At 38.1% G+C, this 13255-nt stretch overlaps 3 protein-coding genes and 2 non-coding genes across 5 annotated transcripts; 3 read left to right on the forward strand and 2 right to left on the reverse strand.

Moving 5' to 3' along the window:
* Window positions 1-888: 888 nt before the first annotated feature.
* LOC106654719 (endocuticle structural glycoprotein SgAbd-2-like) lies at window positions 889-1603 on the reverse strand. Its single transcript, XM_014374718.1, has 2 exons — window positions 1521-1603; window positions 889-1290 (listed from the first exon to the last, which is right to left on the reverse strand). The coding sequence occupies exons 1-2, from the start codon at window positions 1521-1523 to the stop codon at window positions 889-891; spliced, it is 405 nt and encodes a 134-aa protein (XP_014230204.1). The 5' UTR covers window positions 1524-1603.
* Window positions 1604-3218: 1615 nt separating this feature from the next.
* On the forward strand, window positions 3219-4099 carry LOC106654566. The gene is made up of 2 exons (XM_014374489.1): window positions 3219-3230; window positions 3326-4099. The coding sequence occupies exons 1-2, from the start codon at window positions 3219-3221 to the stop codon at window positions 4097-4099; spliced, it is 786 nt and encodes a 261-aa protein (XP_014229975.1).
* Window positions 4100-4627: 528 nt separating this feature from the next.
* LOC111693722 lies at window positions 4628-4746 on the forward strand. The gene has a single exon (XR_002763467.1). It is a non-coding gene; the product is annotated as a 5S ribosomal RNA (ribosomal RNA).
* Window positions 4747-5578: 832 nt separating this feature from the next.
* Trnad-guc lies at window positions 5579-5650 on the forward strand. The gene has a single exon. It is a non-coding gene; the product is annotated as a tRNA-Asp (tRNA).
* A 454-nt stretch (window positions 5651-6104) lies between these two features.
* LOC106654754 (endocuticle structural glycoprotein SgAbd-2-like) lies at window positions 6105-7964 on the reverse strand. The gene is made up of 3 exons (XM_014374755.1): window positions 7879-7964; window positions 7692-7787; window positions 6105-6602 (listed from the first exon to the last, which is right to left on the reverse strand). The coding sequence occupies exons 2-3, from the start codon at window positions 7701-7703 to the stop codon at window positions 6105-6107; spliced, it is 510 nt and encodes a 169-aa protein (XP_014230241.1). The 5' UTR covers window positions 7704-7787; window positions 7879-7964.
* Window positions 7965-13255: the final 5291 nt, after the last annotated feature.

Consider the following 13255-nt stretch of genomic DNA (forward strand, 5'->3'; position numbering starts at 1 on the left):
AATGAAACATTTCATTTTTATTGATTATGCAAATTTATTTCAGTAGCGTTTATCCCAAATCATTCTGCAAGTTCGATATTTCTAGCTTTTATGCTGTACCGGAACTGAGTTGGGTAGATACCTCCAATCTTTTTCAATATTTTTTAAATAAAACTCAATTTTAGGAAAAGTCATGGCCAGGTTCGTTCGTCTTCGTCGATATCGATCGTCTTTTTATTCAGGGACTCTGACGATGTTTGGCCCCTCGCTAAGAGACAAACTTGCACTCGCAAAATTTATGATTCTTCGTGGCGAATTGAGAGCATATCTGAGTCTAGTGCTTATGTACTAATAAACAACGAAAAAAAAAATTATTATTTCATTAGTAATTACGATCATATTTGTAGGGAGAAGCTCTTTGCCAATCCTACGGTCGCAGTATTAAGCCTTTGCACAATAATTTCACTGCGTGCCAAATAGACCTAATATATGATTTTGTCCTGCTCGTTAATACATACGCGAAAAACTTGAAAAGTTGACTACCTTGGTGATTAGTGTAAAATTCTTTTCCCAGCCTCGGGCTAAATTGCGATTTCGGATGCTTCACTCTTTCTCTCTATACACGTGCCGATGCGTGTAGATATGCAGATTCATGCGGTTATTTCGAAAGATAAAGTAAATAAGATTTTCGACAATAGCACTATGGCATCAAATGAATAAAATAACTCTCGGCTTGCATTATTTTTCAAATTAATTATATTATATTTATAATGTAAAAACGAGGTAATAAAATTACACAGTACTTCTTGCAATACAATGAAAGATTCACAGAAACTACGCACTCGAAATACAAAAACTTATTCGAACTATTCTAGAGACTCGAAAAACACCTTTTTTTTTTCATCATCATCACTGAAGATTATCCTCCTCCGGGTGCTCGGCGATCCAGGCCAGAGCCCTCAGGATGCCCTCGGGAATCTCCGGTGCCTTGGGCAGATGAGCGCCTTGGGGCTGAAAGCCGTTCTCGTCCGCTGTGTAAACCACCTCGATGGGCGTGCCGTCGTCGGCCTGATAGCTGTAGCGTCCGCGCACCGACATGGTGCCCTGCTCGCCCTCGGGCTTGAGCTCGCCCTGCTCCTCCATCTGGATGCCGTTGCCGGTCTCGTAGCTGTACGAGTAGGCACCGTTAGGCTCGGGCCCCGTGCTGGCGCTGCGAAGGATCGGAATGATTTCGCGCGGTAGTTCGGTCGGGATGGCGGCGGATAAGGCGTTGGCCACGCACAAAATCAAACATACGACGCCGAGGTATTTCTGTAAAAAAAAAATACAAGAGAGGATCGTTAATGACACCATTACGAAAATTAAGTGCTGGGCAAATAAATTCTTTTTTTTTCGCGATCGCGTGTAGAGAGGTCCTCGAAGAAGATGCACTTTAACGAAAAAACAAAACACTCGATCGCGTTAGATATATTAAATCAGAAACGATTTTCGATTGTAACTGTTCCGGGCGAAGCTTTTTAACGCTATAATATACTCCTTACCATGATGATGGCTGCTGCTGCTGCTGCTTCTCGTGTGCTACCGTAGCGTGTGTGTAACTTCAAGTGTCTCGCAGTTAGGTGTAGCCGCGTTATTTAAATATATGCTCTCCGAAAGTGAAGAAGCGCCTTTTATACATTTTCAAGATGCGATCCCGCGCAATAGCCCGCGTACTACGATGATGAGTCCCCGGCGCATAAATCTATGTGTGCGATGTGCGTGTTTATAGATTTTTATTCATGAGTTTGTCACCTCCTACTCGTCGTCGTGATCGTCTCCGCTCTTTTTTCAATCTTGAACCTGAAAACAAGACGTTTTGTTGGTGTATACTTTACGGTTTTTTTTTTTTTTGCTAAATGATCTTAAGAAACAGTTCCTTGCGTCATGCAATTCATTCTTATCGGTTCCCTCTATACGTTGGCTGTTTAGACTTTTAAAAGATATATTTTAATTATTTATAAAATCATTGTGGTTTTACTCACCCACGAAGGTATAAATATAAACATCAATTTTTAAGATGAGTCAAAACATTAAACGAAGAAAACAATATTTTTCTCCCGCATCATAAGACTTCGTTTTAAACCCTTGTTCCCTCATAATGATAAGTGAATTATCATTACTGACATTCAAATGTGCTACAGTTAATTATTTTAGAACAAACATTTGATGATTATTTTCATTCAAAAAATTTTTCCCTTATTTTATTGGGCAAGGTAATTAAAAATTGCTGGAAAGGTGACTATAGTAAATAGTCGAATTCTTATCGATCCAAGTCATTGTTACGAACGATGATGCATGCAATATGGGCGAGGATCCAATAAATGCAAGTCAGTGATTTTCGAAACGCGAGAGCTCTTAAAATTATGCGTGTTAATTAATGAGGACGCAAATTATCGTCATGCCGTAACAAATATGCACGCTGATACAAAAATTCTTCGGCATTGTAGTCGTAACCAAATAATTTCTGACATAATAGCAGCACTTACAATTAAAGCCGGGAGCAATAAATTTTTTTACCTTTTGCTCAATCTTAAGCAATTTAGCACTTGTTATAAAGTTTTATTTCATATTAACTGTTAAATAGGTCAATCAATTTAAAAATTTATTGATAATTTTGCCATAATTTTTTATTATTAAATGAATTTGATAATCAATTAATAAAAATTTTTAGCTATTGGTTGCAATGACGTTTAAGGAAAAATTATCTTACTCATATTTGTTATTTTTTATGTGGACATCAGTGAGCATACGCAAAATTTTTAGGAAATAAACATTCAGCCGGAAAGATTAGCAATAACAAATATTAGAAGTCCTTTTTCGTGTAGCTCCAAAAATTATTTGGCAACGAAGCACTATGATCTTTAAACACTGACTCAATTACGAAAAAAAAAAAAATCATGAGTACGCCCGTTATGTCCACATAATCGTTTTAGCTAAATACATACACACGCGCCACGAGGATCTTGAGGGAAAAACGAAATCTCGACGCGTTACGACTGTAGGACGCGGTGTTGAACTAACGTACGTAGTCCAGGAGGGAGAATCCTCGCCCAATTGGAGCACTCATTGTTACGGAGCCGCACGTGTGTATCGTGTTCGCATATATAAATCAGCAAGTTCATCGATCTATGGAACTCAGTTGACTGAAAATGTACCTCGACTCACCATCGGCGAGAGTGCTCGAATCAAAATCGATCAGCATGTATCAATTGGTGAGTAAAATTACGATCAACTGTTTTTTTTTTCCTTGAGTGAAAAAGTGTCAAAGTGTTTAGCTTAATTTATAAATAAAATAATCTCGTTGCAGATCGTCTTCGGCGTTTTGGCTCTTACCGGTCTGAGCCACGGTGTGCCCGTAATCGATGCATCGATCGGCTCCATCGGTGATATAAGTGCTACGACTATCAGTGATAATATCGTTACCGATGCATTGGAGCTCACGACTGACGCGTCGAGCGAAACTTCGACCGATCTACCACCGCGCGAATTGGCCCTTTTCTCGTTGTCCAGTGGCATCGACCTGCAAAGCTCCGACGATACCACGGAAGTGCCGGAAGAATCCACTACCCTAGCGGCTACGGTGGCAGCCGAAGAAACGACCGGTGACGATAACGAAGTGGCGAGTTCGGTGAATATCGACGTTACCGAGAGAATCAATACTCAAAAAAGCGACGTAGTTTCGCAGCAAACCGTGGCGAATGCCGATACCAAAACGAGCCCGATACCGATCGTGAGTCAAACTTTCGACGGGCCGAATCCCGATGGATCCTACGCTTACAGCTACGAAACCGGCAATAACATCAAAGTCGCGGAAGTCGGTAGCGTCGTGCAGACCGAGGCTAGGGATGGAGTTAGAACAGGCCCCGTACACGTGCTCAACGTTAAGGGTAATTACAGCTACATCTCGCCCGAGGGTACCCCCATCTCGGTATCTTACGTCGCGGGTGAAAATGGATTTCAAGCCGTGGGTGCTCACATACCGACGCCACCACCGATTCCACCACTGATTCTCAGAGCTCTCAAATGGGCGGAGGCGCGCAGAGAGAAAGAGAGACTCGAGAGAGAAAAGAGCGCGATGTAAAGTATTCTAGTTTTTCGAAGAAATTAGTTTATAGAAATTAGTGGTAATAGTTTATTACAGTGAATTTATTTGACTAGTTTGAAAAACATGATTTTCAAACTGGTAGTGGACACGATAAACGTTATAGTTTATTCAATCCTATATATTTCTGTTACATGATGTAATAAAAATGTTGCTGTAAAGACCTGTGTAATTTGCTATCGGTAAAAATAATATTAATCTTTGAATTTAGTGTACAGTAGTAAGAATGATATTTATGAATGTTTTTTCTATCGTCAAATAGTACTTTTAAATGAATACAATATAATATGAATGAAACAAATGGTAATAAAAAAATTATTAGTAAGAAATTTAAAAGGTGTTTGAAATTCATTTTTTCAAAATATTGACTGCATCATCATATGTAATAAAATTATGCAATGAAAACTTCTTTGAAATTATAAAATAAAATTTACTCTAGAAATTTTTTTCTCCGAAATGGAAGAAAAAAATTTGCTCCAAAAAATTGCCTTTTTCTTTCACTCTATCGCCAACGTCCAAATCACTTTGAAAGCACCAGTTCTCGTCCGATCACTGAAGTTAAGCAAAGTTGAGCGCGGTTAGTACTTGGATGGGTGACCGCCTGGGAACCCCGCGTGACGTTGGTACTAAACTTTTGGAATTTTTTCGTTTTCTCGTATGAAAATGTTTATGTTTTTTCACTTTCCTATACATAAACAATTTTTTTACAGAGATTCTATCTCGAAAAAAAGTTAATAAAACATAAGGAACAACTGCATTGCGTGCCTATACAATCATATTTCTCTTTTGAAAAGTATTGAATGTATTAATTTACTGTGAGATTTCAAAATAAAATTTACATTGAAATCCGACCTGCTCCGATATAAGAGAATCAAATTTACTCCGAATTTTTATAAATAAAATGCATATAAATGAAAGCTCTTGACATTTTATTGCTTCGAATTTGAAGAATGACAAATGCTCCAAAATTTATATCATGCTCCTGAATTAAATAAGCACTGATATTATAGAATCAAATTTGCTCCGAATTTTTATAAATGAAATGTATGAATTTTATTGCTCCGAAATCGAAAAATGACAAATGCTCCAAATTTTAATAAATTAAATAGATGAAATGAAAGCTCTCAATACTTTATTGCTCCGAAATTAAAAAAAGAAAAATACTCCAATTTTTTATTTCATACTCCGGAATGAAATAAGTAAAATTTACTCGAAAAAATGTTGCTCATACAAAGATTTCATTTTTCAATTCCTAAAACAATTGATTGCTCCAATTTTACGTAATTGCAGCTGCTCCTAATAATTCGGAGCACGATCGCTCCGAATTTGATCGAGTCGCGATTGCTCCAAATTTAACAAAATAGCGATTTTTCCGTATTTTTTAGCGTCGCAATCGCTCCGACTATTTCGGAGTCGCTTCTGCTCCGTTTTATCCGGTATAAAACTCCTTTCTTCAAATCTTCAGTAGTATAGTGGTCAGTATCCCCGCCTGTCACGCGGGAGACCGGGGTTCGATTCCCCGCTGGAGAGTTCTTTTGCTTTTGTCGCATTTATCTAGTTGGTAACATTAACGCTAGATGGCGTTGACGCCGCTCCAGATGCGGAACTGTCGTAGTGCGCGTAACATCGCATGGCCGTAGCCATCTCTAGCTTGTAGTACAGAGATGAGCTAATGAATACGAATTTCATATCTATTATATCTTGAAATTTACTAAAATTATTGTTTTATTTTTTTAAGCAAATCAATTTTTTTAAAAATAAATTACTTTACCAAGAGGATTTTTAATCTCTAACGAGGTGAGGAGATATAAATGTTTGGTAATACAATGAACAACTGAATGAATTTCCAAATATTCAATTCAACTGATTGTTGCATATTTTAATTAATTTCTACTTACAGAATTATAAAGCTTGAATCTATACTAACAACATTTTTTTAATTTTAGTATTTTATTTCACAAAAAAATTATTAATGATTGCTCTATCAAAATCGTTGACTTTTATTCAAACCCAATGGTTTGGTAAACGTTTGTTTTTTAACAACGATCGGTTTGGCGAACGTATCTTCTTGCTGAGCTTTGTACGGCTTCTTTCGCTCTACCTCCGGCTGCTCCGTGGTGCTGGGCTGCTTGGCCAGCCACTCCAAAGCTCTCGCGATCGCCGGCGGAATCGGAGGAGGAGTCGGCAGATGAGTGCCGCGAACTTGAGTGCCGAACTCGTCGGCGGTCCAGCTCAGTGCCACGGGAGTGCCGTCGGGCGCGTTGTACTGCACCGAGCCTTGAATCAGCTGAGCCTCGTCCTCGGTGCCCTGGTATTTGCGCTGGCCGACCTCCGACTGGAGTATGCCGCCTTCCGTCTCGTAGGTGAAGGCGTAATTGCCCAAACGTTCGCCTACTTCGTTCGAGGCCTTGACGATCTTTTCCGGTTGTCGAAAGTACTCGTCTTGAGCGTTAGCCGCTGCGGCCAAGAGGCAAGATATGAGCTGTGAAAAAAAACGATGATTGACGTTTTCAATGGTAGTCGTTGAAAGTGGCCTATTCATTACCGTAATCAAAACCGTAATCCAAAAAATTTTTTGATCATTTTAAAACTTAATGTTAATAATATTAGTCTATAACTATACCATCAATTATAAATATTGAATGGAACAAATGACTCATAATTGTTTTTAAAAATTTTTAATCATGCCGAAATCCCGATTATAACATAATTAAAAAGGTATAAATTGTATAAAATATTTAACTGGCTCGTCAATTTTAATTCAACTTCGCGATATTGCGACATTATTCGGCAATAGCCACGCGTGCGCTGATGCAACCTCCATACCGTATGTACACGCTTGTGTATGTAGAAAAGCGAGTGTCATCCAATCAATCGGCGCTCAAATACCCATTCACTTTTTTCGTGATTGACTATTATGCGAAGAGTCTTGAGGCAAGCGACACACCCTCGTTAAGTACGACGCATAAATCTTAATAAGAAAATGAGCTGCGTAATATAAATTAATCGAATTTATATGTTTACGTTATTGTGTTTACAAAAATATTGATGAAATTGTAATTCATTTAAATACGATTTATAATAAGATAAAGGTACAGGATTGTTCTTTAAAAAATATTATTAGACAATTTGAGCTAATTTTAACAGCTTGAGTTCAATGGATTTTTTCAAAGTCATATTGAAGAGATTTTCATGCAACGATGGAAACATGTACACCACGTTCATAACTATAACATTGAACATATTTTGACTTAAACAATTAAGTTAACTTTTTCTCTTACGGATTTATATATGAAGGTATTTGCCATCTAGTGGTGGAAGTTTAAAGGACGGTATTATCCTATTTATAAGGGTTGAAAACTGATCTAAATTTTTTGAAGCAATTAGTTTGACATACTTAAATCATTGTAAATGCACTTTATATTTTTAATATAATCGTAACAGAAAAATGATGAAAACAAGCCTACTTTATGGTGGTATATTCAAAACATTTTAAATTGTCTTTTTTCATTATTAATGTTAAGCATTTTTACTGGAGTTATTATAACTATTAATTTCATAAAATATTTACCAAAAAACGCATCGTTTTAGATCACTACGAAGATTCTGCAATGTTTTTAAACACAAAATAATTAGCCTTAGGTGACTTCTCAGTAAGTAGTTAAGCCTATACAAATAAAAGTATAATGTTAAAATTGAATGATTCAATAAAATGTATTATTAAAAACTGATGGCTATTTACTGAACCAGGATCGTACTTGACTAGTGACAGTGAGGGAAGCTCGCGAGAGACTCTTCCTTCGGCAGACGCAACTTGATCTTTATACCTTGTTGGCTTATACACGTGTGAGCATTTGTCCATAAAACTTATAGCTATTGCATAATCCGTGAAAGTTTATGTATTTTGAGTTTCAATGAACGGGTATCTTACCTTATTAAACAAATGTATATTTCTCGTTCTCCCCTCGGTAAGAATGGTGGGGATGCGATCCTACGCATTCGCTTTTTTGATTTAAAAAAATTTTTTTCTGGATCCTTTTCGAATCAACGGACTAGTCACAATCGATGGAATTACCTGAATTTTGTATAAATTTTGAAATCATAAAGATTATTTCTTCTTATAGAGACTTCAAAATGATTTTTATTTCATTTATATTACAAGGAAGTATTCGAAAAAAATAAGAATAAAATTAATTTAGCTAGGAGCTATTACAGCGTTTACTACTTATGCATGCCTTTTTTCCTCAATTCTTGAGTTCCAGAATTATTTCGATTGATTCAAATGATATGAAATCTTGTTTATTATTAATAGTTTTATAAAAATAAAATCATAATGGTCTTTAGTAGTTTAAATAATTCATTATCATGTGTGCTTCCGTTCAGCATTTTTATAGCAACTTGATTAACAAAATAATATTTTTTTACAGATGATTTATGATGATTATAAATTAAAACAAACCTCTTCGTTGATTTTATGATTGAGATAATAATTTTGAAAATTTTAAATAGAGTTTAAACTTTTAGAACTGTTTATGAGTGAGTTCAATGCATTTTACCGCTGATATAATTCAGGAAAAGATCTTAAAATTCGGCGTGTACCTTGACCTTATATCGAACTTTTATCTGCAGCAGCATCGTCAATTACGCGCAGTCGCTAACTCGTTCGAAACCTGTTACGGCGACATTGACTTACTTTTACCCTCGATTTATCGTGACAATCCGCAAATTAAAGCGATTGCCAATAAAGTTTCGGGTATACGTACCTGCGCGCACCGAATAGACACCTGCTGCTGCACGACACTCACACACTCACGAAAGCGAGTTCGAATATAACTCGAATGCGCTACAAGAAACGATGCGAGTTTAACCCGAGTTCATCGTGCAAATATGTTGTAATCGTATACAACTGCACGACCCCGCGACGAGCTCGAATAACTGCAATACGAGCTGCGAGCACGGGTACATATCTTTCTCTCCGATAACATTGGGTGATCCTGTGCATTTATACTACACTTCGGGAATCGAATTGAACTCGTATGTGTGTGTATTGACTGTGCAAACATTTTCGTGTGGCTTGTATGCACTCGAGGTCCTTGTACACGAGGATTCGTGCAATCATTGTGCATCGAAGCGCACGTAAGTATTTATGCCTCACGCGATGCTTAAAAATAATTATAATATTACGCAAAACTTAGCGAAGTAACCTTTTTTTATTTATAATGGATTAAATTTCGGTAAATTATGATTAAAATAAATATTTGATCATAATGCAGTTTTTTATCTCCATTGTTAATCTATGGATTTGATCGTAATTTGGATTTCAATATTTCAGTGCTGTTTAAACAGAAGATCCTACGAGATCGAAGAGTCGTCTTGCCACACGGATCTCAACATAGTAGAGAACTACCTTAGCAGAGGATGTGTCTATCAGTCGGTAACTTTCCATACCACCATACAATGGTGTTTTTTCTTGAGTACAGAAAATTACTAACTATATCGTGCATCGGTTAACAACCATCATGTTCACTTAAACGATAATATTCAACATTTCAACGTTCATCGGCAGAGGTCATCACATATTGTAATTCATCGTAAAATTATTATTGTAGACATAAAAATTATCAAGCATAATTAGTAACTGCCCGGACAACTCAAAGATAGAATGTGAAGCCCGATGACAGAATTCATGAGAATTTTCTTCACTTTAATTTTTATTTGAAAATATCCTGACAAAGTTTTTCCTGGATAAAAAATAAAACGGATTAAAATGTTTTGTAATATACAGCCATTCACTAACTTGTTCTTTACGATTAAATGGTTTCAAAAAATGTAGAACAGTTTTCAATGCCACTTTAAGCCTCTATCGCCAGATGGCGAGCACCTTTTATCGGTAAATCTGCAAGTGTCAAAGGAAACATAATTGTATAAGTCAAAGCACGACTCGATTTGAAATAGCTATAAATGTCAAATAGTTATCCTCAATATTTTATCATTTGAATTTTTAAAATGATTGAAAATAACGATCACCTGATTATTTAATAAAAATTATAAAACCCTTCCGATTTACCACTAACAGCAGAGTACTAATTTTCGTATACCTACCTATCGAATGAAAAATATTTTTGTAAAGTAAAAACGCCGAAAAAAAAATGTATACACGCGCATCGTGCATCAGACGCTCTCTACGTGTATCCAGATGCGCGTCCTTAACGAGTCAAAGCGATCCTCGTGTAACGCGCGTATTTATTTCGAAAAATTTTCCGCGCCGCTCGCGCGCGCAGGAAAGTTCGGCAAACAAATTTCAAGTATTTCTGCCGGTGGCTCTTCAACAAACAAAAGAGTCGTCCTCCTCTCTTTTGTGTGTGTGTACAAAACGACTTAAATTCTCCAAAAATTGAGCGCGCGAGCACATAATCACGATGTAGCTCGGCGCGCGAGCGCCTATTGCTCATCTCTCTCTTGAACGGCCTTTCAAAATTCCATCTTCTCTCTGTCTCTCTCTCTCGCTTTTACTCTCTTTTGCGCTCTGAGCGCTCGCAAAAGATCACAAAGCACTCAGCAAGTACATACACTCACACACACACACGTACAGACTAACACACTCGCGAACGTACAGGTGCAGGGGGGCAATTGAAAGTTGAAACTTTGCCAAACGCCTTATCTATATATTCCGCGCCTCCGTACACCGATGCACTTAGACACACACACAGACACAGACAATAATTCTGCCATGCACTCTCTCTGTAAACCAACGTTCTAATAACGTATTAATGCGCTTCACGTAACAGAAAGCGCCCTTAAATCTCGCGCGCGAATGCGCCGAAGAAGGAGGAGCTGATGCCGCAGTTGCAGCAGCGATGCACATGCACAGACACACATCCCACAAAGTATTTTTTTTCTTTTTCTTTTTTTTTACTCCGAGCCGTCTAACAAAAGAACGATGCATGTGTGTGTGTGTGTGTCGGTGCATACACTCGACTGGCAAGTGTCTACAGTTTTCTCCATTAAGCGCGGGGAAAGCAAAACTGAAATTCTCAATTTACTTTTATTTTTTTTGCAAAACCTTTCGATGAAATTTGTCCAGCGAATCTCGGACCGATTTCAATTACCTCTACGGGGCTCTCGTGGATCTCTCTAATACTCGAGTTTATAGTCGCAGTCCTTTCTACATGTACACACACACACACACACACACACACATATTTTTCATGCTCCACAAGCGATGCACGTCAGATCTTATTTGCATCTCTCGAGGTGAATGAGATAATTAACGCCACTTATGCTTACTGTTACAATAGCGGCGAGTTTTTAATCCCCACAGGCGCAAGTAGTAGACACTTTGCAAATTCATATGCGCACACACATATAAATAAAGTGGCATTTGCGCCGAGGCGAGCTCATGGAAATTTTATTTCTGGTAGTAGTTGCAAAAAATTTTTCGTATAATCTTTCTTGATCGTTTAACAAGTAGTTTCGCGCGCCTGCAACAACGTTAATGCCTGCCACATAGAGAGAGAGAGAGATATTTAGATATATCGCAACGAAGAATCCACTCCGCCTGTATAATATGTACTAATAAATGACTTCTCCGGTGCATCGCTGCCAGTAGTTTGCCTTATAATATATATGCTTTTTGATGCAATGCCATATACATACACACTCACACACTCGTTGCGATGAAAAATTTTTAAACGTCGTATAAACTTTCGTAACTATCCATCCAGTAGGAAAAGTATCAAATTCAACGAGGCTAGCCAGCTGCCGGTTTTATTGATTCCAAAGGTCAGAGGCATCAAGGATCGTTCTCGGCGCAGCTCGGCTATTCATAATAATAATCATAATAGTAGTAAAGACACTTTGCGAGCGTACGGAGAGAAAAAAACTGATGTAACTGAAATTAAAAAGATAGGCTCGCGCGCATAATCGATTAGTAATGCTATATAAACGTTTTTCATATAAATCGCGAGAGGCGACACGCGTAAGACCATAAGGAGCTACTCTACGCGCGGCGGATTTAATTTAGAAATCACACACGGACGCATAGACGTGAGTCATAAGATCGAGCGATGAAAAAAACGCCTTGCAATGTTATGACTCTTCTCTCTATGCGCCTCGAATCGGATTGTGCGATGAGCAGCAGCACCCGGATGACGACGTCTATTTTTCGAATTTTCAGCACCGCCCGAAGCAGCAGCAGCACCTCACCCGATGTACGAAAATTACAACACCCGCGGTTATCAAAGTCCGCGCGCCCATCTCTCCGCGGGCCGCATGCGCGGTGCAGTGCGATTTATTACGTGGGTAGGGGCGATCGTGTGTTGCATCGAATTATAAGATCGAAGTAGGGAGGGATTTGCCATTTTTATTCATTTTTTTTTCTTCTCGCTTTGAATGAAAAAAAAGAACCTTTCGAATCTTGTTTCTGAAACTAATGCGACTCCGCGTTGACAAGTATTTCGATAAAATGTATGTTCCGCGAGATCGATCACCGACGCGTACGCTGTATGCTGTATGGTCTGCAGAGTATTACACAGCGATCAGTGTCTCTTTCTGCCGCATTATTAATGTGGCAATGAATTATATTTTATTACCTAACGAATATAAAGATCTTATTAAAATTTGTGTCAAGTATGCTGCTATATATGTATATAGCTCTGGCTCTCTATGGCTAGTCTGTGTGTGTGTGCATTTTGAAAGATATTATACCTTTTGGAATTATAAGAAATTCCTTATCCCCCATTTTTGCAAAATTATTGCGAGCTTATTAAATATTTCTTTCTCGCTCTGCAGCGAGCACACGTGTATTTCGATATATATTGCTTCATTTTCGTAGAGTCTAGCTCTCGTAGTCGCTCGCGCGCGAGCAGATTAATTGAATTCGTCAAAACTGTCATACTCAGAGATTATGATTAAACTTCCTGAAGTGCATTTTCAGCGACAGACAACTTATCGAAACGATTCGCGAGCGTAAATATAAATTTTTGAGGTACCTCGCGCGCGTGGATGATCTTTTCGCCCGGGCGCACGTACGAAACAATGGGATTGAGTTCAATTTCGCAAAATCTTCGTCAATGTCGCTATCGTTTCCAAGTGGTGCAGCAGCGGCGGCGATCGATCGATCGTGCAATCAATTCG

Source organism: Trichogramma pretiosum, unplaced genomic scaffold (genome assembly GCF_000599845.2).
Source record: "Trichogramma pretiosum strain Unisexual culture from Peru unplaced genomic scaffold, Tpre_2.0 scaffold23, whole genome shotgun sequence".
Lineage (NCBI taxonomy): Eukaryota > Metazoa > Arthropoda > Insecta > Hymenoptera > Trichogrammatidae > Trichogramma > Trichogramma pretiosum.